Source organism: Parambassis ranga, chromosome 9 (assembly GCF_900634625.1).
Source record: "Parambassis ranga chromosome 9, fParRan2.1, whole genome shotgun sequence".
Lineage (NCBI taxonomy): Eukaryota > Metazoa > Chordata > Actinopteri > Ambassidae > Parambassis > Parambassis ranga.
Genome location: NC_041030.1, coordinates 22675100 through 22697833, shown reverse-complemented (window position 1 = coordinate 22697833; position 22734 = coordinate 22675100). Strand labels below are relative to the sequence as shown.

Genomic DNA, 22734 nt, shown 5'->3' with positions numbered 1-22734 from the left:
TTCTGTCCTTCATCTGCCAGAAGCTGTTTAAACAGAGGTGGACTATAGTCCAAGTGATGTTTTATGTGTAAATCTTTGAAATCTCAGCCACTTTAAGTTGGTTGCAGTCTGCAACATCACCACCTGATGGCACTAGAGTCTACCTGCTGCTCCTTTAACCACCTGATACAAAAGAGTGCATCAGATTTACTGACGTGCTGCTTCGACCGTCTTTACTTCCTGTTACTGTGTTCAGCTGCAGTCACCTGTTCTCCAAACAGGAAGTGGATCTGATGAAGATGAAGCTCTGATGAAGATGAAGCTCTGATGCTTCTGCAGGAAATTATAGTTTATTGAAAATGATGCGGCGTCAGAGACGCTCAGGACAGCAGGGACGTCTTCAGTGGACATTTTCTTCAGAAGACGGTGAGAACATTAATAAATGTAAAGTGGAGTTTGGTTCAGGATCAATAATGCTTTAACTTTGTTGTTGCTCCAGGTGACGACTGTGCAGCCGCCATTTTGAAACCATCTTCTTGTCCTTTAAAAAAATGGTGAAGCTGGCCTCCTATATATGCCACATCTCACCCTCATCCTGCTGTGATGACTTCATCAGCCCACCACCCTCCGCCCACCTCCACCACACAGGCTCTGTGAGGAAGAGGAGGGGTTCAAAGGTCAGCTCAGAGGCCTCTTCACCCCAGCTGCTGCTGTGTATCGCCATCTCAGCTCCTCTGGACAATGAGGTGCACATAAACACACACACACTTGTGTTCACACGCTCGCTGCAGAACAGCTGGGCCTGCGGTTTTGTGTGATGACAGCAGAGTTTCTTCTTCTTCTTCTTCATTTGCCTCCTTCTCCCTCATCAGCTCCTCCATCACACAAATCTGGTGTAAAAAGCCCACTTTACCTCCTCACCCCTTTTCAGCCCTGGCTTCTTCCTCCCGTCCATCAGGAGTGGGTTGTGGGGGCAACAATAGGACGCTGCTCCTTCCTCCCCTCCTCCCCACCCACCTCCACATCTGTGAGTGCCCCTCCGTCCCCTCATTCTTCTCCCTAACCGCTCCATTATTGGGCCTCTTTCACTTGTAAATGCGGCCAGCGATACTTCTGATGGGTCTTTTATGCGTGCGGCCGGGGTCAGGAGAAAGGTAGGGGCCAGGGTGGAGGGGGTGGAGGAGGAGGAGGGGGCGGGTCAGGGTGGAGGGGGAGTTGTGCTGTTTTTTCTTGCAGAGAGTGTGAGGGGACAATTGTGACAAAGAGTTAAATCCTTTTTTGTGTGTGCAGTCATCTGGGACGGGCCCAGCTCTCGCCTCACATTCCTGCAGCCAGCCGTCCCCCGGCAGGACAGAGAGGGCCAACGGGACGGGGCCCGAGGTGGAGCAAGGACCCCAGAGGGAGGACATGTTGGCATGTGGCCCTTAGCGTAGCATACCAGAGCATGCAGGCCCCGGGTCAGAGTCATCACAGTGAGGTCACACTGATAACAGACTGGGTCTGTGGCTCTGTCTGTTCGCTTGTTTCTTCCTCTTTCTTTTGGGGATCAAGAGATGATCAGTTGTGCTGTTTTCTGATGCATTGTGGGATACACTGAGTGCACCATGACGCTCAGTACAGGGCAGCATGCAGCGTCTGAGCACAGCCAGCTGAGTGTGAACGTTGTGTGAACCTTGCTGCAGTGAGACTTCGTGTGTGTGTGTGTTATGCTTCATGCTGTGAGTGTGTGCGTGTGTCATTGCTGAGTGGCCTCCATGGTGTCATGGGCTGACCAGTGCTCTGTGGGATTATCTGTTGTTTTAGCTTCTGTCCTCACACACACACACACACACACACAGTAGAAGGGTGGTCTCAGCAGCAGTCGAGTCTCCAGGACAACAGGTGAACAAAAGGGAGGCCGTGGGGGGAATGTGGGGTGAGGAGGGATGGGGGTGAAGGGTGACTCCTGAAGAGGGCTGATGGGAGACGAGGTGGTGGTCGGTGGGGGTCAGGTTGACCTTGGCCTCAGTGCGATGGTCAGATGGGGTGCGAAGGCCATCGGCCGAGAGGGAGGAGGAGGAGGAGGATGATGAAGAGCGGGAGAGGATAAAGGCTGCTGTGACGCCTCCCGTTCTCTTCAAACCTGGAGTGATTAATGACAAAACACACACACACAGACACACACCCGGCTGACCCCTGTGAGCCGCTGCTCAGACAGCGGGCCCCGGGTCTTTGGCGTGGTCACTTTCCCAACACTTGTGATTGATGAGCGATTCCTTTCCCACCGCAAATTATGGTAATAACGCCGCAGCCGTGCAGCTGCTCTGATCCCAGCCAGCGCTCACGACCAGCACGAAGCCGCTACGAAGGACGTCAAGACTCTCCTGAACTGTGGACGTGAACTGAGGCCCCGGAAGGTTTGTTTGGTCTTTTTTTTACCTCAGAGATTAAAATGTGCAAAAGAGAGGCTGATCTATCAATGACTGATATTGATTGGATTATAAATCATACAGTTACTCCAGGTTGTTTCAGGCCTGTGTACATATTTAAACTTCAATACAAAGTTAAGTTTTCTTTGCACTTCCTGGTTGCATTGTTTCTGTTTCAGCCGTTAGCCGTTAGCCTGTGTTGTTGACGTGATGAAGGCGTCGTCTTACTTTGTGTGTGTGTGTCACTGCTGCACTCTTACACTGTAGAATCACCTCTTCGTATGTTTCTGTTTCAGCTTCCCGCCACAGATCCAGGACTTCCTGTTCTCCTCCGGTCAAACAGCAAATGTTGCTCAAGAAGAACAAAGCAAACGATTGGACGGGAGGAGGCGGTGATGTCACAGCGCCCCGACTGAACTGCAGCTGTGCATCTTCAGCTGGGGCTGAGCGCTGGTGCAGTGTGTGTGTGTGTGTGTGTGTCTGTGTGTGTGTGTGTCTGATGACAGTGTCAGTCTCCGAAAACAAAAATATGTAAACACACACACACTTTAACACCACGTGTGTGTGTGTGCTTCGAGGACCAAACATGGCCGCCGGTCTTTGCTACAAAGACATTTAACAGATGGGTCGTAGACAATGATAGTTAACGATGGTGTGTGTGTGTGTGTGTGTGTGTGTGTGTGTGTGTGTGTGTGTGTGTGTGTGTGTGTGTGTGTGTGTGTGTGTGTGTGTGTGTGTGTGTGTCCCGTGCTCACATTCAGTGTGTGGATTTGTCTCCGTACACACACACACACCAAAGGCCGCTTTACTTGCAGCTAAAAAAGATGTCACATGTCTTGGTGGCACACACAGATGCTGTGTGTGTGTGTGTGTGTGTGTGTGTCTGTGATGGGAACGAGGGAGTGAGGGATTCTGGGAAGGAGGTCGTGATGTGACGTCACTCCTGTGATGCATCCACACCTCCTCCTCCGCCCACATCCGGTCCCCTCCCTTCATCTCCATCCTCCCTGCTCTTTACTGTGTGTGTGTGTGACAGTGATGACACAGCCCAGGTCATGTGACTGTGGAGGTGGTAGTGGTGGGAAAAGGAGGAGGAAGTGAGTGACCCGGAGCAAAATGCAGCGGCGTCCAACATGGAGGCCGAACCCGGAAGAGAGAACGTTTCTGAATGTTTTAACGCTGCGTCGATGATCACGTTTATCTGCTGCTAACGCCACATCACACACACAGACACACACACACAGACACACACACTCACACTTCTGAGTGCATCAGCAGCTGAGCAGTGAGACACGTGCGGCATCAGTCCACAGCTGGGCAGCAGCAGTCAGCAGGTTAAACGTCTGTAATGATCCCACTGATCATTACACTGCTCTGCTAATTGTTTCCTCAACATATCTTTGTGATCAATAACAGTGTCGATACTGATCAATTCCTCACTCAGACGCTGTGCCTGGAGTCACTCCCACTGCAGACTGAGTGCAGCTCCAGCTACGTCACATCAAACCTCTGCTCATGTCTTCATCACTGCTTGAATTTGAAGGTTTCTTGATCATTATTGATTAAACTAAAATGACTTTGATCATTTCCTTCCTAATTGTTGCAGTTTGTGATAAATGTTTGGATTTATTTGACCTCTAAAAATAAAACACACATTAGAAGCAGCAGAGTGTGTGTGTGTTCATTTCTGGTTCTTTATCACAGATGTTTCATCAACACACACTCACACACAACTGAACCTGTCAAGACACAAATCAGAAGTTTGACATTTTCTTGACTTCAGTTAAAATGTGACAGTTTTCAGGAACTTGTTGTGTAGCTGTGTGTGTGTGTGTGTTGTAGCTGCTTTGTTTTGTGTTTCTAAATCTGAGTAAACATGTCAGTTTGATCCACACATTCACTGACACTCGGTCAACAGACAACCGGTGTGTTTTTTTCTCTACAACTTGGGTGGTGGTGCACACACACACACACAAACACACACGCAGACACACACACCTCCTCCTTGAGCTTTAATCCTCTGAGCTCCAGCCCGGAGCAGCTCGGCTCCTCGGGAAACCCGCTGAGAGCGGAGGATTACAGCGGCAAATTAGTCTGAGCGGACCGAGCGCACCCGGGCCCGGGGAGACGCTGCGGTGTGAAAACCAAACAGACCCCGTCCCCAGCAGAGCGCTCGGTTCAGTGCTGCTGACGCCTCCTCACACCACGTCACGGGGCTTACTTCCAGTTTGAATCCAGACCAAACCTCAAAAAAAGTTTTTTTTTAGTTTAAATACAATACAATACCAATTTTTCACAGTTTGTTGTGTTCTTTTTGTTTTTTTTTTTAAATTTTTTCCTGAATTTGTTTAATTGAGTTTTTTCTTCTCATGTGGCCAACAGAACAGAACCAGCCTCCAACAGGATCAATTTAAACTTTTCATAAATGAAAAATCCAAATAAAATAATTCTGATGCATGAAAACAAACAACAAACTCAGGAAACATGAAAACATGAGGAGAAGCGAGGTGACTCCGCGAGGATCACTCAGCCTTTATTATTCATTCAGAGCAGCAGCGGTGCACACGCACGTCTTTATTGGCTTGTAATGGCCTCTGTCAAAAGGATGAAGGCTGCAGAGGGTCACGGTTTGTTAAACAAAATTAAAATGATACATTCCTGAAGAATTATGCAAATTATAATCCCCAAAACGCCAACAAAAGGCGGCAACAAAAGCTCACCAGTGGAGCGACAGTAAACCTTCAGCGCGAGGGTTCAGCCGCAGAAAGTGCGAATAAAGCGGCCGCGGAGCCGGAGCCGGCCGCGGAGCGTTAGTCTCACTCCAGCAGCTCAGAAAAACTCCAGCTTGTAACATACTTAATTATCACGCTTTATTTGTTGGTTGGCCTCCTCCTCCTGCTGCAGGCCTGCACCGACACAAAGTGAGAGCTAAAAAAGAATAAAAACCAAAAGAAGAGTTTAAATTAAAGTGGAGAGAGGAAGGAGGCCCGCGAGGCCAAAGATGGGCTTCAAATGAATGGAAGGATGAGCAGGAGGACTGGGTCCTGAGCAGGAGGACCAGCAGTGCAGGAGCGTCCAGCAACAGATGTCCAGGCACAATTCTCGGCTTTGTATTTGAAATGTTACAAGAATTGCGTTTGGACAATCAGCAGCTAGAGCTCAACAACACAGAGAAAGCAAAAAGTAACCAGGACTCCCAACCAGCAGCAGCCATATCATCCAATCACCGCGGACAGCTTCCCCCAAACCTGCAGCCGGAGGAGGGAACACCTGCCTCCACCTCCGGACACCAACACCACCAACAAACACAAAGTGATGGATCCCGGGAGCCACAGCGGCTTCAGCCCAAACTCCTGTCCGCCATGTCTGCACCTGTGAGACGCATCTCCGTCCTCCATCCGCCCCCCCCCCCCCCCACCAAACACAGCTCCAGAGAGAGGCTCAGCAGAGAGGTGACCTGCAGGCAGCGGCGTGCACCTGCTCCTCCGCGCGCAGCTCCACCACACAGCGCTGCTCCTCCACGGGCAAGGGGGGGGACAGGAGGCCGGTCACGGAGCCAGAGAGGCGGGCGGCGCGGCTGGCTGGACGCGGGGAGGACGGAGGTGCACACCGCCACGAGCACCGGCAGCCCCTGCTCCTCCTGCTCTCCTCTTCCTCCTCCTCCTGGTCCGGTTTTTCTGGGGTTCCTCCAACAATAAGCCCCGGTGCGTCCGTGTCACCGAGAGAGAGCACCGGAGTGGGGCCGGTCCGCTCATGGTACTGAGATTTGAATAAACACACACACACGCACCGCGGGGGTGATGATAAATGCCCATTGTGCCCGGAGGAGGAGGAGGAGGAGGAGAAGTAATGAATCTGCACTGAGAGAGGGGGAGAGGGGGGAGAGAGAGAGGGGAGAGAGAGAGGGAGAGGGAGAGAGGGAGAGAGAGAGGGAGAGGGAGAGAGGGAGAGAGAGAGGGAGAGAGAGAGAGATGCTGTGAAGGAGCAAACCTCTTAAAGAAACAACGCTCTTATTTTCAGCTCTTTTTCTGCTTCTAATTACAATCAAACACTGTTTACCTCACACACACACACACACACACACACACACACACACACACACAGACACACACACAGTGAACACGCTGATGATGTGATGGTGGAAAACAAAAACAAAAACAGCAGCAAGAGCAGAGTAAAGTTACTGTGACGTAAAGCAAACGAAATTATAAAAATAAACAAACAAATGTGTGCATTAGTGGCAGGAATTCAATTCAATTCAATTCAATTCAAAATATAAAATAAAATAAAATAAATTTCGTTCATGTATTTATTTTTGATGTAATATTTAAGCTTTTTGAACATTTAAGATTTAACAGACGGCTCTAAAACACATTTTGTATGAAGAAAATAAATATAAATAAAAATACAGAAAAAAAACAGAATGAAATGCTGTTCTATTTTTATTTACATGTATGAAACAGATTTTGGTGTTTATCTTTACAATTGTTGTTTTTCTGATGCTCTAATCGATCAGATATTTATACATAAATAAATAAATGAGCTTTTTTCCCCTCTTTGAGGAAATAGGAGGCTATGCTAAGCTAGGCTAATCTGGTCCTGTTTAATCGCCTCTCATTCTGCAGCTCAAAAACAATTTGTTTTATAAAATCCAGCACTAAATATAAAGATTGTATTATGATTGAACAGCTGATTCCTCAGCATCACATCAGACCTCTGATTGATCCCCCTTTGATTCAATGTGGATCAGCTGAAGCAGATGACACAGACATTATTTATAATAATACATTAAGACAAGTAAAAGAAATGACGTTTTGAAATAAATACATTTTTAAATTATACCGGGAGAAATGTGAAACTGAACATACATACACACACACACACATATATATATGTGTGTGTGTGTGTGTATATATGTATGTATATATGTATATATATATACATATATATATATATATATGTGTGTGTGTATATATGTATGTATATATGTATATATATACATATACGTATATATGTATATATACATATATATATATATATATATATATACATGTATATATATATATATACATATACGTATATATATATATATATACGTATATGTATATGTATATATATGTGTATCTATATATATACATGTATATATACGTATATACGTATATGTATATATACATATATACGTATATATATGTGTATCTATATATATACATGTATATATACATATATACGTATACGTATATATGTATATATGCTTCAACAAACTGTCAAACAGGATGAAAAGCAGAGGTGTGATCTGATGTCTGAACATCAGTGAGTTTATGTTCATCTTTATACAAAAGACACATATACGCCATGTTTGGAGCCTTGAGACGGTCAGAGCAGTGTAAACCTACAGGGTGGACTCTGTCACAGTTAAATTACCCAGCAGGCCTTGCTGTCAGGGTGGACCTGTCACGGGCTTCCCTCTGCCCTGCTCTGGGTGAGGTAACGTTTCACACGTTGGATGCTCATTTGCCTCTTAAAGGGCCGCGCTGCTGCCTTTTCACAGCCCTGTAAGAATAATTTAGTGCGGGAGGCCCGAGATCAGTGAGACCGTGGCTCTGAAAGGGGAAAAGGACGCGTTATTAATGCTCGGTCATCCACCGAGAGAGGCCTCAGTCTGAGGCTGGAGGACAGGACACACTGAGGACACTGATGGATGCGCTGCGTGTCCCCACACAGACCACAGAGACAGAAAACACAGAAAGGGGCCGTTAGCTCAGCAGCTCAGTGAGTCCCTGCAGGGACGTCATGTGATCAGTGACAGGAGTCCTCAGAGTCCTCCGACCATCAGGACAGACCAGGTGACCACCGAGCCCCTGCACGGGTGGCACTTCCTGTTTCTGCCTAGACCATGACAGCATAGGCAGCATGCTAGGGGGCGCTGTCCATCCAAAGGGGGCCACACTCTGTGAAGAACTGTTTAATACAGGCAGAGAGGTGGAGCTGAGGTGGAGCTCAGGTGGTGTCATAAAAATTGTTTTTTGTACCACGTTAATGTGGAGGTTTGAGAGGATGGACTCACCTTTGGAGCCCCCAGAGGCGACATGGGGAACTGCAGTTTTCAACACATCCACGTGGACTCCAGGTTGCAGCGTGGTGTTCACAGACCATGCTAACATTTAAACCTCTTCTCTTTGGTGCTTCAGTTTGGGGAGTTAAATCCTGGGAGACATTGGGCTGTAAATGAAGTGAAGACAAGTGAAGGCTGTTAAAGAGCTGTCAGTCAACAAACCTCCACAAATAAATCAGAGCATCATGGGTAAAATGCTGCTGGTGCTGGTTCTTTACTTTATTTATTTATTTCTGTTATGCATCTAAAATCTGACCCAGACTCTGCTTTCAGACAACACTCCCTTCCACAGATGTGTCAGACTGGCTCCACCAGCTACCTGGAGCTTCATAGCTGACTGAAGTATTGATTATTATTGATTGATTATGTATCTGTTCTTCGCACCAATGCTGGAGCCTTCATGTGTTCTTCTGGAGAGTCAGTGGGAAGACCCCCCACCGGGCCACCGTGCACAGGAGGGAGGGGGGCATTCCTGAATACATCTGGGGTCTACTCCAAAGGGCCGCTGCTGACCTCTGACCCTGCAGAAGAAGTTATTGAAAGTGCCTCCTGAGCTGACCAGCGAGGTGGGGCTGGGAAAGTGGCCTGATGGAGGCGCAGGGTGGCTCAACGGGGTCACAGCAGAGGAGGATGGTGTGTGTGTGTGTGTGTGATGGGGGTGTCACAGAAGTTCCCTTTGAGCCCCCCCCCCCTCTTGTGTCCACAAGTGTGTCCCTCCATCCATTGTGACTCTGAGCTGCAGCAGGACAGAAGGCCTCAAACAACCCGGCTCTAAACAATGTTCGGCCTCTTTTGTTTCTCGCGGCCTTTCTTCTTCTGCCCTCCATCGCAATCTACTGGCCTCCTTTGTATTGATTTCCCTCATTCAGCGGCCCGTCGGCCTCTTTCCGCTGTTTTAAATGCTCTTTTCTGGCTTTTTTTGTGTCCGCCACCTCCCCCGCCGAACCCTCCCCCTCCCTCCCTCCCTCCACGCCTGCTCCGGCATTCTCTGCAGTGTGAGAACACAGCGCGCCTCTTGACGGGATGCAACTCATTAAAGACGCCTAATTGATGAAGAGTGTAATTAGTGTGACATTCGGAAGGGGAAATCAATATGTTTTAAGCCCATAGTGCCTCATCAGGGAGGACAGGAAGGAGGCGAGCGCAGTGAGGGGAACCGTGTGTTTCACAGGAGAACAACATGCGGGGGCACTTTGAGGCGTTGACCTTTGACCTCCTTGCATCAAATATTGTGCAACAACATAATTATTACAAACTTTATTTATACGGTTCTTTTTTCACTCCAGAGAACTCTCATTTTATCCACACTCTGTCCATTTGCTGACAACCCGACACCAGTGGGCGCTCAGTGTGTCCACGGGTCCACTTTACTCTGACCTCTTTCAGAACTTCTTCCACCGTCAGCGGGGAAAGACGACCCGATGTCTTTGTGCTTTTATAACTTCCAGCCTGAGCTCTGAGCATCTGCAGCAGAGTCCTGATCCAGAGAGGCCGAGTGCCCCCTCTCCTTCCCACTCTGTGCTGCTTGTCTGCCCCCTGCTGGAGATGAAGGGGACTGAGAGTCCTGCTGTGACAGCTGGGAGAGGAGAAGGTCCACGCTTTGGACCAGAACAGAGTCCAGAACCTTCTGCTCCTCCGAGGTGAAGCGACTCAGAACGTGACGCTCTACAGATGTTTTCCCCGTGGGCCGCCCGATCCCGACCCGAAGTCTTGGCATCACCTGCAGGAGAGACGGCAGCTGGTCACATGATCCCCGTCAGTCTGGTTTTTTTTTTGTTTAGTGTTTAAAGTGACTTACATCAGTCTGAAGACAGTCAACACAGGAGCGGACCCCATTATGTCCTCTGTGAAGAAGAACTTGTGTTAATCTGGGCAGAACTTCTTTGTATTAACCATTTAAAGCTGCGGTCCTTCTCAGGATGATCGAAAACACACCTGGCACTTCCTCCGTGTTTGATGGCGATTTTCCCCAGAGGTTTGTCCAGCTCGTCGTGGACCAGCAGGATGTCTTCGGGCTTTATTCCATATTTACCAGCTGAAAGACAAACATGATCAAACACTCAGACTGCCATCTGTCAACACATCATAAACACCAAGACTTTATTTTTATTAAAGCCAAAAGCAGTCTGAGGGGACCCCGTGTCTCTCTGAAGAGGACGAGAGCCCCGCTCTGCTGTGATGGTCAGTCTGTGGAGCCGGACCCCTGCAGTGAGCGGAGCCTGCGGTCATGGATTTTCCTCCACACGCACCTGCTTTGGCCACCGACACGCCGTTGACGTTCATGAGCAGCTTCGGACGCAGCAGCACCACGTGTGTGTGCTGGATCTCCGACAGGGTGACCTCACCCGACACGTACTTGTCACCACGCCAACGATCCGCCACGCCGAGCCGGGCGGCGAGCGCGCCGAGCACGGCCATGCCGACGCTGTGTCTGGTACCCTCCATCCCCGGGTTACCCAGTCCCACCACCTGACACACACACACACAAAGTTAGGGGGTGACACATCTGAACAGGAGCCTCCTCCAACTCAGATTATTCTCTGAATTAAACGTTCATAATAAACAGACTTTTAGTAAAATAAGTGATTCACAGAAAAATCCAGAGAGAGGTCGCACACAGCTGCTGCCTTGTACTGACGGTACTGACCCACTGACAGCACCTCTGTTAACAGAGACACTGTGGACACTATGGCTGCTGACACACTACAAACATTGTGTTGTAGTTACACACTGAGCTCTCATTTATTTTGTACAGGAGACAGAACAAATGTGACACATTCATCAGAACGCTGTGACACAGCCGGGACAAACTCCACTTTATAACATGTCCACGTCTGTGTCAGAGCCGGACAGTGAAGTGTCTGCTGACATCAGCATGTGATCAGGAACTACATCATATATACTGATAAATCCTCTAAAAAAGCACAGTTCTCCTATTCTTACACAGGTTTGGCTGTTTTATCATGATTATTGTCACAGACAGGCAGCAGCTGTTGTTGTTGTTGTTGTGTTCGCCTCACTCTTACCAGCTTTCGGCGGCCTTCTGTGTGTATTTCTGCTTCGACGCCCATCGCTGGTGTGAAAGTCTCGCTCAGCAAAGCTCTGTTTATAACCCGCATCAAAAGACGACGCATTGCGATAAAGTTGAACAGTTTCTTTAAAAGTTGCCACAAACATCTACACGCTGTACTCCACACAGTGTCCTCTGTCATTCGGCTCATATAACGCGGTGTCTGCTGCTTATTATAAAGTGCAAAATGACGGTTTTACATTGTTTTTATGCTTCGACTCTGTGAAGGTAACTTTGACGCGTTAGCATGCTACGTTAGCATGCTACGTTAGCTTACTGTTACCTTGTTGCTAATTCAAAAGAGAACCGACGCTGCTAACATAAAAATACACTCACACCTGTCTGACGTACGGCACCATTATATTTTACAACTTATATCATTTATTTTAGATATTTACATCATTATTCATCATCTAAGCTAACGCTGCTGTCACTCCTCTGTCACACAGAGCCAACGAGTGTCAGCAGGACAACACGTTCAGCGGGCTTCAGCGCCTCCGCGGGGCCACAGCGCCATCTATCCCGGCGACAGAGAAGTCCACCCACACGCCTCTGAACACACAGGAGGGTTTGAAATATATATTTTCTTTAATAAAATACACTATTCATTGTGATCACACAGAGGACCCTGATGGCCCTTAACTTCACCATGTGTATCAGGTGGTTTTTATTAGTTTGATTGCCGTTGCTAGGCAACCAAACCATTGTTTATCACCCTCTTTCTTCTTCTTCTTCTTCTGCGCAGCGTACCTTCAGCATACATTGACCGATTTCAGCCATTCAGCTATCAAAATGTTCATCTCACAGAGGACATTCCGGGTCAAACTTCATGTTTTTCTCAAAAAAATTACAATTTTTTAAATATTAAGCAATTTCGGTGTCATTTTTTAGCATTGAAGTCTATGAGAGAGCCCTTCAACGAGGGTCATCTGCCAAATGTACAAATTTCAAGCTACAGACTCCATTTTCTTTTATTATTATTAAAAATCAGCTTTTATTTGGACCAGAATTTAGAGATTTATTTAGAGTTTATTTGTCATTTGTTCAGGTACATTCTCGTTTCCCAGAGTTTTGCCTACTAAAAAAAAAAAAGGTTTAAAGAGCAGGCATAGGCAATAAAAACAACAAACAAGTACTAAAAAATACTAAAATTAGAAAAAGCACTTTTAAATGCACAAAATAGTGTATATACACTATATAAAATATAGATCAAATGTTCCTAATATGTGCACAAAATTAGTGGCACATATAATGACAATAACCACAGAGAATTTGTGCAAACATATTGATTCCACTTTATTTACCTTTCAGTTATTTTTTCTTGTCTCCGGGCAGCTGCATCACTTTGTGTGTGTGTGTGGGGTGTTGTATACTGAGATGTTCTGGGTTTAAATGATGCTGCTGATGCAGAAACTGAGAGTAAACAAAGCGGGTTCCACCTGGACAGGAAGTGAGGGGCCTCAAACCTCTCAGTATAAGAAAGACGCCCACAGACTCTGCTTCATGTTTTTACTCTATTTTATTAAACCAGTTTCTCTGCTGTGAATTCTACAGACTGAGCTTCAGCTTTGAGTCGGGGCACAGGGGGCAGCATCCACCACCGGCTGGCACCGCTCCACCACGGCGTTGATCTCGCCGACGCTCACGCCGTCGTAGGTGCCGGTGATGTAGGTCCAGTGTGTGTCTCCGTTGTGGTTGGTCCTGCTCAGCCTGCCTGTGAAGGGGATGTCGGCCTTCATCTTCCTGCCGTCCATCCTCACGCTGCAGGAGTGGTTGGGCGGGACCACCAGCTGCACGGACACAGAGTGACTCATGGACTCCACCATGGTGGTCCCCTCTGAGAAGGTCACCGTCTGCTCTTTGGTGAAGTCCACGTTCCCCGGGCCCAAGATGGGCACTTTGGCCTTCATGGTGGACACGGAGCCGTTGCGGGTCTCCCTGCCAATGTCCCAGGTCTTCTCCACTGTGCTGGTCTTCTCCAGCTTCACTGTCTTCTCCACGCTGTTGCACTCTAGGTTGGTGACCTTGGCGAGCTTCAGGGCCTCGGGAGGATGGTGGAACAGCTCCATCTTGTCGATGGCATACTCCACGTGGGAGATGTGCTGGCTGTAGCTGTCTCTGTTGATAGCCAGGACCTGGTACTTCTTGTACCAGTACTCGTCTCCTTCCCAGGGGAGGAAGAAGGCCTCGTGTCGGGTCACCACTTTACCCAGACCGTACTTGTTCTTGCCCACGTAGATGTCTGAGTTGGGGCAGGTTTTGATGGCGTACGGGGGCACGGAGCCGTACGAGTCTTCAACCCACTGCAGGAACTCAAAGTGGTCCACGTTGACCAGCACTTCGAACTTAGAGGAGGCGTACTCTTTGTCAGCGTAGGGGTACAGACAGAAGCTCCCTTTGCTGGGGGTGTAGAAGCCGGCCTCACAGTTGACTTTGCACACGTAGTCGGTGCGTTCGGTGTATCCGTTGAAGATGGCGACGGCGCCGTTTGGCAGGGAGCCGTTCCACGTGACCCACTTCAGGTTGACAAACTCATCAAACAAGGGGAGGGAGTGAGAGGTCGTCTCGGTTTGTGGGATCTCTCTGGTTTGTGGAGGGCCGCTGACTTCACGCGAGGGGACGACATTCTCCAGCTGGGGGTTCAGCCACGGCTCTGCACAGAAAACGCACAGTGAGGCTGCAGGCTGCGTCCAACACATTCAGCGCTGCGGCGTCTTTAAACACAGTTCATGGACATGATAACAACCACGTGACTCACTGCTGGGGTTCTCCTGCCCGTCCTGCAGCGCAGAGACGTAGAGCAGTGGGTCGGAGCTGCACAGCTGCAGCGCCGCCAGGAAGACAGCAACACACAACCTCATCCTGACACACAGCAGAACACAACACACAACAGGAACTCAGTCACATGTGCTGAGAGCTCGGATCTGTCTTCACAGATGTGTAAATAGTTCAGACAAAGCCTCGTCAGTGATTTCTGGCGACCCCATGTGCAGGTCTCAGACCACAGGTGTTGTAAGTGAAGCAGAATCAAAACAAATGGTTGAATTTCAGATTGATATATTTTAGATGCATTGATTGATCGGATTAGAAATCAGAGGCAGAGCAGCAGGTTTTTACCTGGACAGGTTCCTCCCGCAGTGACGCGCCTGCAGCTGCTGCTGAGCTTTAAAACCTCCCCGCCGGCTTATTGCCCCAATAAACAGGGGAGAGTTTACACTGTGCTGCTGCAGCTATGCTGACGTTTGATGGACGAACCAGTGAAGATGTTCCTGTGTCAGACTTCCACTGATGGACTCGTTGCATCATGAGGATTCAGATGATAGCTTTGTGTGTTTGTCTGCATGAAAAAGCTCAAAGAAATAACCTTCACACTGTGATGATGTGGAAGAACTTGTCTGTCCTGACCTCGGGGCCACCTGACCCCTGACCCCATCACCCTTCATCAGACCAGCTTCATGACCTGGACAGGAAGCAGAAACATGGCGTCCACATCCTTTTGGTACTTTTATTCATTCTAGTTTATTATGCTGGGAAAACAATCTGAAGCACCACTGTGCATCCTGAAGTTCTGCAGGAGACCACAGCACATGAATTACTGATTATGAGGGCGTCAGTCTGATCGCTCAGCATCTATCCACGCATGTCTGAGAACATTTCAACCTTTATTCACACAAACAGGCTGAAGTAAAAGCTGCGATGATCGTCGTCCTTGACCTGAAAGCTGCACCTGCTCCGATGATAACGGCGGCCTTTATTGATCACTGTCCCTCCTCCCTCTGTGAATTCTCTCTTTGATGAGACTGTTAAAAGTGCTTCATAAATACATTGGCTTGGATGTAACGTCCCGTATCTGCGGCTGCGATTGCATGATGTCCAAAGTGCTGCGGCGCTCCCCTCCCCACCCCCCCCCCCCACTCTGATGACACTGATGATACTGTATGCAGAGATAAGCTCGGACAGGGAACAGGCTGATTAGATCTGCTGTAATCGTGGCTCATTGATTAAGACGGCCTCTGTTGTGTAATGTCGCCGCTGTCCAGGTTGAACTGGAGGAGAAGCTGCAGACATGCGGTCCTATCGCTGAAATCGCTGATGTCACGGCCATCTGTGTGTGTGTCGCCCTTCAGACAGACACTTATTATCAATGTATTTGTTCATGTCTGAACGAGCACTCTGTGAGTAGAGGTCATTTAAACCGCACCGCCAGCGGCTTCAGCTTTTAACGGGTGATTTTTTTCATACAAACAGTGATGCAGCGTTTAATAGAAACAGTTTGGTCTGTTCGTCTGAAACAGTCGACCAAAAATCATAACATGAATGTTCTTGGGGAATTTTCTTCCTGTTAAGAACTCACTGCCATGTGCTGCTTCGAGCTGGATGCTAGCTTCCTTCATTAGCATGCTAACATTGCTGCACTCAGCAGGTTTATCTGAAAACTCATCACTGCACAGAACGTTCTGCAGTTCAGTGAATATGCATTAGGTGCATATAATGCATATTTTATTTAACTTATATATGCACTATTTTATACCTGTACAAGTGCATTTTCTAATTTTAGTATTTTTTAGTATTTCATGGTATTTGTTTTGCCTGCTTTATATCCTTTCTCATATTTCTGTGAGCTTGACACCAGAATTCTACTGTAGCTGTGCAAATAAACCACATTCTGTTCTATTGATGGATGATTGATAAGCCAATAATGACACAGCAGGAACTGAACTGTAAGTCTGGAAACAGGAACATTTTCACTGGTCTGTCCATCACATGTCACAATATATTGATCGATTAATCATGGACAATCAATCAATAATTCAAACACCCATCAGCTGCAGACTGCACATGGTGTCCACTTACTTTTGGTCATATAGTATTAATGCCTTTTCTGTTACAGTGGATATAAATGATAGGTTGGTGTGTTTGTGACATCATCATAATAACTTAATTTCCCCACGGGGATTAAATCTTAATCTTAATCTTAATAATCATTGTTTTACATGATTGAATCATCATTTAGTTCAGATGAGTTTGTGTTTTTCTGTTGTGTTCTTTCATTGCAGCCATTTACAGCTTTAACATCAGAGAGGAGGCGTGTGTGATTTTGGGTGAACTGAACCTTTAATGAGGACTCAGGGAACAGACAGACTGACGGACACGTTTCATTTTATTATCAGACACAGATTTTCTGTCACGACTTCATGTTGACTATATTTTGTGCGTCCTCTTTCGGTCTTTCAGGGACAGGGCTTGGCGTCGGCCACAGGCTCACAACGGTCCACCACGGCGCGCACCTCTCCGATCTGGACTCCGTCGTACGTCCCGGAGATGGACGTCCAATGGGTCTCTCCGTTGCTGTAGGTGCGGCTGAGGCGGGCTGTGTAGGGGATGTTGGCTTTGATCTTGCGGCCCTCCATGCGGACTCTGCAGGAGTGGTTTGGTGGCACCGTCAGCTCCACGGACACAGAGGGGCTGAGAGGCTCCACTACGGTGGTTCCTCTGGAGAACGACAGCGTCTTCTCGTCGCTCAGCTGAATGCCGAAGGAGCCAATGAGGGGGATCATGGCTGTGATGCTGCTAGTGATGCCCAGCATGGTGGAGCGGCCGATGTTCCAGGTGGTCTCCACCTCAGAGGTCTTTGAGATGGTGACCTTCTTCACCACCGCCTGGCACTGGTTGTTAGTGACCCCGGAGATGCGCATGGTCTCAGGAGGGTTCTGGAAGATGGCGACCTCATCGATGGCGTACTTCACATCGCTGATGTGCTGAGTGTAGGCGTCCCTGTTGATGGTCAGCACCTGGTACTTTTTGTACCAGTACTCGTCCCCCTTCCAGGGCAGGAAGAAGGCCTCATGCTGAGTGACGACCTTCCCAAGACCATACTTGTTCTTCCCAACAAAGATGGCGATTCCGGGGCAGGTCCTGACTGAATGTTGAGGAACTGACCCATAGGAATCTTCTTTCCACTCCAGGAACTCAAAGTTGTCTTTGTTGGCCAGGATCTCAAACTCGGGGGCGTAGTACTCACGGTCTGCATAGGGGTAGCGGCAGTAGGGGCCCAGGCTGGGGTTGTAGAAGCCGGGCTCACAATTGTACTTGCAGACGTAGTCTGTGCGCTTGGTGTAGCCGTTGTAGATGGAAACGGCTCCGTTGGGCAGAGAACCTCTCCAGGTCAGCCACTCCAGGTTCACGTCTCCGAAGACGAAGGAAGATGGCAGGAATGAACACAGGATAAACACTAGTGTCAGGTGTTTCTTACCATTAGTGTGCTGTGAGTACTCGTGAGTGTCCTGCAGACTGACTGAGGACAGAAGCAGCAGCAGCAGCACAGACAGCTGAAACACACACACACACACACACACACACACACACACACACACACACACACAGAGGAATCAGTGCTCTGAAATGTGTTAAATTCAACAAAAATGCAGAATACTTACTGCACAGTGAAAATCACTCACCATCATGGTTACAAGTCTGTGTGTCTGACAGACGACAAACATGAACCTTTATACTTTGATCAACAAACACTGGACCAAGTATAAAATCAATGAGTGAGGCACCATTCTCAGTACTGTAGTACAGCAGACAGACAGCAGGGGTCAGCAAAGGAACAACAATGTTTCAGCCTTTTTTCTGCAGATGTTCAGAGGATGTCTGTGAATTAAACTATATTTGAGTTATACCACAGCCGCCAGTGAGTTTTACAGCAGACTGACATGCTGATAGGACAGTTAAAGAATCCCAGCTTCATCTACTATCCTTCTTTGCTGTGCCATTGGTCTGTGGAGTGGTTGCTTGGTTTCTCTGATGTATAGCTTGGTACACTGGATTGCGGAAAACACAGAGTCATCCACCAGTCCTTTGAGTCCTCCTCTTTGCTAGATCGTTCTTCTACACTACAGAACAGACTTTTCAGTGCTTTATTCGGACTGTTTCTGTCACTGACCTTACTTGTACTTTGGACCTTGACTCAGATTCTGCTCTTGGTAAATTGTTGTTTGTTCTGCTCCTGTTGCCTCTCCCTGCTCGGGTGTCTGCCAGCCTGCCTGCCAAACCCGAAGTTTGTGCTTCAGGACTCTTGTGGGACTTGATAAAGACTGAGATTAGACTCCATCCTGGTGTGTTGCTATTGAGTCCTACCACACCTGTACCCCCCACCTAACGGTTAGAACTGATGAAGCTCCTGGGAGGAGCAGTGAAATGTCCTCAAGAAAAGTCTGTATCCTCAGCGGCCATTTTTTAGCGTGGTTTATCTGCACCAATGAAAAATCACACTCAAAAGATTCTCTTCTTCTTTACAACCTGCTGTCACAGGTTACACACATCCAGGCAGAGCAGCCATCACACAAACACCAACAAGGACAGGAAGTGAAAGGACAGACGCCCTTTACAAAATAAAACAGGAAGTTCTGAAGAAACAGGACTTAAAAACAGAAGTTTGGACGAGAATTCACTACACTAATCACAATGATCAATATATAGTGACACACAATTGATTTTTATTATATATGTACAGGTTAAAAAAAATGTGCATTATATTTTCAGTCCTTGAACTGTAGCACAGTCCAGTCTTGGGGCAGAGGCTGCTAAATGGATCGACCCACACCGAGACTGTTTTTAAAATGTAATATGTGTGAAAAGTAATGAATGGAAGAAAAAAATAGGCAGAAAAATAAACAGTGGAGTAGAAATACCCTAAAATTCAAAGTATTTGTACTTCGTTACTTGACACCGTTGCTGTGCACTCAGCTAGATGTTCCAGTGAAATGGTCTCATTTTACTGCAGCTCCCACTGCCACTTACAGATAAATAAATCATCCACTCCATCTCTCTATCTATATCTCTTTGTCTCAAACACACACACAGCTCCCTGTCCGCTGCCTTTAATCTTTAAAATCACACATTATGAACAGAGAGCCAGTTTTGTAACTTGACACAGATGGTCAGAGTCGGTTTTAACAACTGTCACTTTGTCTAATTTTAGTGTTTTTTAGTATTTCATGGTATTTGTTTTGCCTGCTTTATATCCTCTCTCATATTTCTGTGAGCTTGACACCAGAATTCTACTGTAGCGGTGCAAATACACCACATTCTGTTCTATTGATGGATGATTGATAAGCCAATAATGACACAGCAGGAACTGATAGGTTGGTGTGTTTGTGACATCATCATAATAACTTAATTTCCCCACGGGGATTAATAAAGTAAATCTTAATCTTAATAATCATTGTTTTACATGATTGAATCATCATTTAGTTCAGATGAGTTTGTGTTTTTCTGTTGTGTTCTTTCATTACAGCCATTTACAGCTTTAACATCAGAGAGGAGGCGTGTGTGATTTTGAGTGAACTGAACCTTTAATGAGGACTCAGGGAACAGACAGACTGACGGACACGTTTCATTTTATTATCAGACACAGATTTTCTGTCACGACTTCATGTTGACTATATTTTGTGCATCCTCTTTCGGTCTTTCAGGGACAGGGCTTGGCGTCGGCCACAGGCTCACAGCGGTCCACCACGGCGCGCACCTCTCCAATCTGGACTCCGTCGTACGTCCCGGAGATGGACGTCCACTGGGTCTCTCCGTTGCGGTAGGTGCGGCTGAGGCGGGCCGTGTAGGGGATGTCGGCTTTGATCTTGCGGCCCTCCATGCGGACTCTGCAGGAGTGGTTTGGTGGCACCGTCAGCTCCACGGACACGGAGTGGCTGAGAGACTCCACCACGGTGGTTCCTCTGGAGAACTGCAGCGTCTTCTCGCCGCTCAGCTCAATGCTGCCGGAGCCGATGAGGGGGATCTTGGCTGTGATGCTGCCGGTGATGCCCAGCATGGTGGAGCGGCCGATGTTCCAGGTGGTCTCCACCTCAGAGGTCTTTGAGATGGTGACCGTCTTCACCACCGCCTGGCACTCGTTGTTAGTGACCCCGGAGATGCGCATGGTCTCAGGAGGGTACTGGAAGATGGCGACCTCATCGATGGCGTACTTCACATCGCTGATGTGCTGAGTGTAGGCGTCCCTGTTGATGGTCAGCACCTGGTACTTTTTGTACCAGTACTCGTCACCCTCCCAGGGCAGGAAGAAGGCCTCATGCTGAGTGACGACCTTCCCAAGACCATACTTGTTCTTCCCAACAAAGATGGCGATTCCGGGGCAGGTCCTGACTGAATGTTGAGGAACTGACCCATAGGAATCTTCTTTCCACTCCAGGAACTCAAAGTTGTCTTTGTTGGCCAGGACGTCAAACTCGGGGGCGTAGTACTCACGGTCTGCATAGGGGTAGCGGCAGTAGGGGCCCAGGCTGGGGTTGTAGAAGCCGGACTCACACTTGTACTTGCAGACATAGTCGGTGCGCTCGGTGTAGCCGTTGTAGATGGAAACGGCTCCGTTGGGCAGAGAACCGTTCCAGGTCAGCCACTCCAGGTTCACGTTGTCTCCGAAGAAGAAGGAGGACGGCAGGTCCTGCTGCTGCTCCAGGTCTGCAGGCGTCAGAGGACCGGACACCACATTACCGCTGTGTTCAGGGACCTGGTCCTCCAGCACCGGGTTCAGTAAGAACACTGCACCACAGACACAGACAGAGGGTTAAACAGAGTGAAAGGCGAAGCCTCAGGTGAGTCTGACCACAGAAACGTACTTCTCCTGTGCTGGGAGCTCTGCTTCACAATGTCCTGCAGGCTGGCCGAGCTCAGAGCCAGCAGGGCCGACAGCAACAACACACACAGCTTCATCTGCAGAGCACATCGTTATACAACAGTAACACAACATTTAATGAAGCTGACAAGAAGAACTACGGACATTTCAGTGTCTAAGATTTAAAAATAAAAGATATATTTCCTCTTCAATTTAACTGAATATTATTCACATTATTCAGATATTTTGACCCTTACACTGCATAGAAAATCATACATTTTGAACAAAGCAAATAATAACTGATGTTTGATTGAAGCGTAAAAAGAGACGGAGCAGCACTCACCCTCACGCTCGCTCTGTGGTGAGTCCGCCTCCGCTCATCTCCATGTTTATATAGCTGCTTTATGGCTGAATCATAAAGCAGACTGTCAGACCAATAAACACTAATCACAGCAGTCAGGGGTGTCCGCTTCTTCTTCTTCTTCTTCTTCCATGACAGTTTGGAGTTCCTGGTCTTTAACAGACTTGGGCTCAGAGCTTCAGGTTGAAGTCTGGACTTTGCAGCTCAGACTCATCACAAACATCTTATTTTTTTGTTTTGTAGCAGGACTGAGTCCTAAAACCCAGAAACATGTTAGCATGTTAGCATGTTAGCTCTTCCTGACCCCTCAGTGTTTGTTCTGAATGTTAGCATGTTAGCTCTTCCTGACCCCTCAGTGTGTGTTGAATGTTAGCATATTAGCATGTTAGCTCTTCCTGACCCCTCAGTGTGTGTTGAATGTTAGCATGTTAGCACTTCCTGACCCCTCAGTGTGTGTTGAATGTTAGCATATTAGCATGTTAGCTCTTCCTGACCCCTCAGTGTGTGTTGAATGTTAGCATATTAGCATGTTAGCTCTTCCTGACCCCTCAGTGTGTGTTGAATGTTAGCATATTAGCATGTTAGCCCTTCCTGACCCCTCAGTGTGTGTTGAATGTTAGCATATTAGCATGTTAGCTCTTCCTGTCCCCTCAGTGTGTGTTCTGAATGTTAGCATGTTAGCTCTTCCTGTCCCCTCAGTGTGTGTTGAATGTTAGCATGTTAGCTCTTCCTGTCCCCTCAGTGTGTGTGTGTTGTTGGTCAGATGTGTGAAATCAGGTTTGTGGTTAACAGGAGCTCAGCAGGTTTTTATTCTGCCACACAAACACACAGTGAATCCCACTGATGACTGTTTACTGTCTGAACAAAGGCTACATGCTAACATGTGGCTATATGGGACTACAGACGAGGTCATTAAAGGTGTCCAGGTGTCCATCCAGGTGTTTGTGCTGTAGGAGAGGTCAGAGCGGTGAACCTGGTGGTGCTGATGGTGGAGTCATGTGACCGTGCTGTAGCATTAGCTTTTAGCTTCTGGTGATCATATTTAGGCTTCAACCATCATAAAGTGGTGTTCATTAGTGAACATGGTCCTGATGAACTACACCTGAGAGGATCAATAACTTTACTGATTTACTGCAATAACCCAAAGACAATGGAGGACTCTGATTGGCTGTT

At 47.7% G+C, this 22734-nt stretch overlaps 4 protein-coding genes across 8 annotated transcripts in view; 1 reads left to right on the top strand and 3 right to left on the bottom strand.

Moving 5' to 3' along the window:
- fras1 (Fraser extracellular matrix complex subunit 1) overlaps positions 1-22734 on the top strand; it is a 379111-nt gene that overhangs the window by 210732 nt on the left and 145645 nt on the right. The gene's annotated exons all lie outside the window — the stretch shown is intronic.
- On the bottom strand, positions 9742-12032 carry LOC114442050 (probable peptidyl-tRNA hydrolase). The gene is made up of 5 exons (XM_028415320.1): positions 11526-12032; positions 10749-10968; positions 10435-10534; positions 10298-10343; positions 9742-10219 (listed from the first exon to the last, which is right to left on the bottom strand). The coding sequence occupies exons 1-5, from the start codon at positions 11718-11720 to the stop codon at positions 9935-9937; spliced, it is 846 nt and encodes a 281-aa protein (XP_028271121.1). The 5' UTR covers positions 11721-12032; the 3' UTR covers positions 9742-9934.
- Positions 16713-18175, bottom strand: LOC114442043 (natterin-3-like). Of its 2 annotated transcripts, none has more exons than XM_028415307.1 (2): positions 18028-18175; positions 16713-17898 (listed from the first exon to the last, which is right to left on the bottom strand). In XM_028415307.1, the coding sequence occupies exons 1-2, from the start codon at positions 18067-18069 to the stop codon at positions 16801-16803; spliced, it is 1140 nt and encodes a 379-aa protein (XP_028271108.1). In that variant the 5' UTR covers positions 18070-18175; the 3' UTR covers positions 16713-16800. The 2 variants fall into 2 exon arrangements, with proteins under 2 accessions (XP_028271108.1, XP_028271107.1); XM_028415306.1 differs by having other exon boundaries at positions 18007-18090.
- LOC114442042 (natterin-3-like) lies at positions 20043-21550 on the bottom strand. Its single transcript, XM_028415304.1, has 3 exons — positions 21544-21550; positions 21205-21298; positions 20043-21127 (listed from the first exon to the last, which is right to left on the bottom strand). Exons 2-3 carry the CDS (start codon positions 21296-21298, stop codon positions 20043-20045), a joined length of 1179 nt encoding a protein of 392 aa, XP_028271105.1. The 5' UTR covers positions 21544-21550.

Bases quoted from the DNA above. Each gene is read 5' to 3' on its own strand.
- LOC114442043 (XM_028415306.1), bottom strand. From the start codon at position 18,069: ATGTTTGTCGTCTGTCAGACACACAGACTTGTAACCATGATGGTGAGT. The intron at 17,899-18,006 runs GTAAGTATTCTG...TGTGTGTTTCAG, and splicing joins TGAGTGATTTTCACTGTGCA to CTGTCTGTGCTGCTGCTGCT.
- LOC114442050 (XM_028415320.1), bottom strand. From the start codon at position 11,720: ATGAGCCGAATGACAGAGGACACTGTGTGGAGTACAGCGTGTAGATGT. The intron at 10,535-10,748 runs GTGCGTGTGGAG...TTTGTCTTTCAG, and splicing joins CGTGTCGGTGGCCAAAGCAG to CTGGTAAATATGGAATAAAG. The intron at 10,220-10,297 runs GTAAGTCACTTT...TCTCTCCTGCAG, and splicing joins TTGACTGTCTTCAGACTGAT to GTGATGCCAAGACTTCGGGT.
- LOC114442042 (XM_028415304.1), bottom strand. From the start codon at position 21,298: ATGAAGCTGTGTGTGTTGTTGCTGTCGGCCCTGCTGGCTCTGAGCTCG. The intron at 21,128-21,204 runs GTACGTTTCTGT...TCTGTGGTGCAG, and splicing joins GAGCTCCCAGCACAGGAGAA to TGTTCTTACTGAACCCGGTG.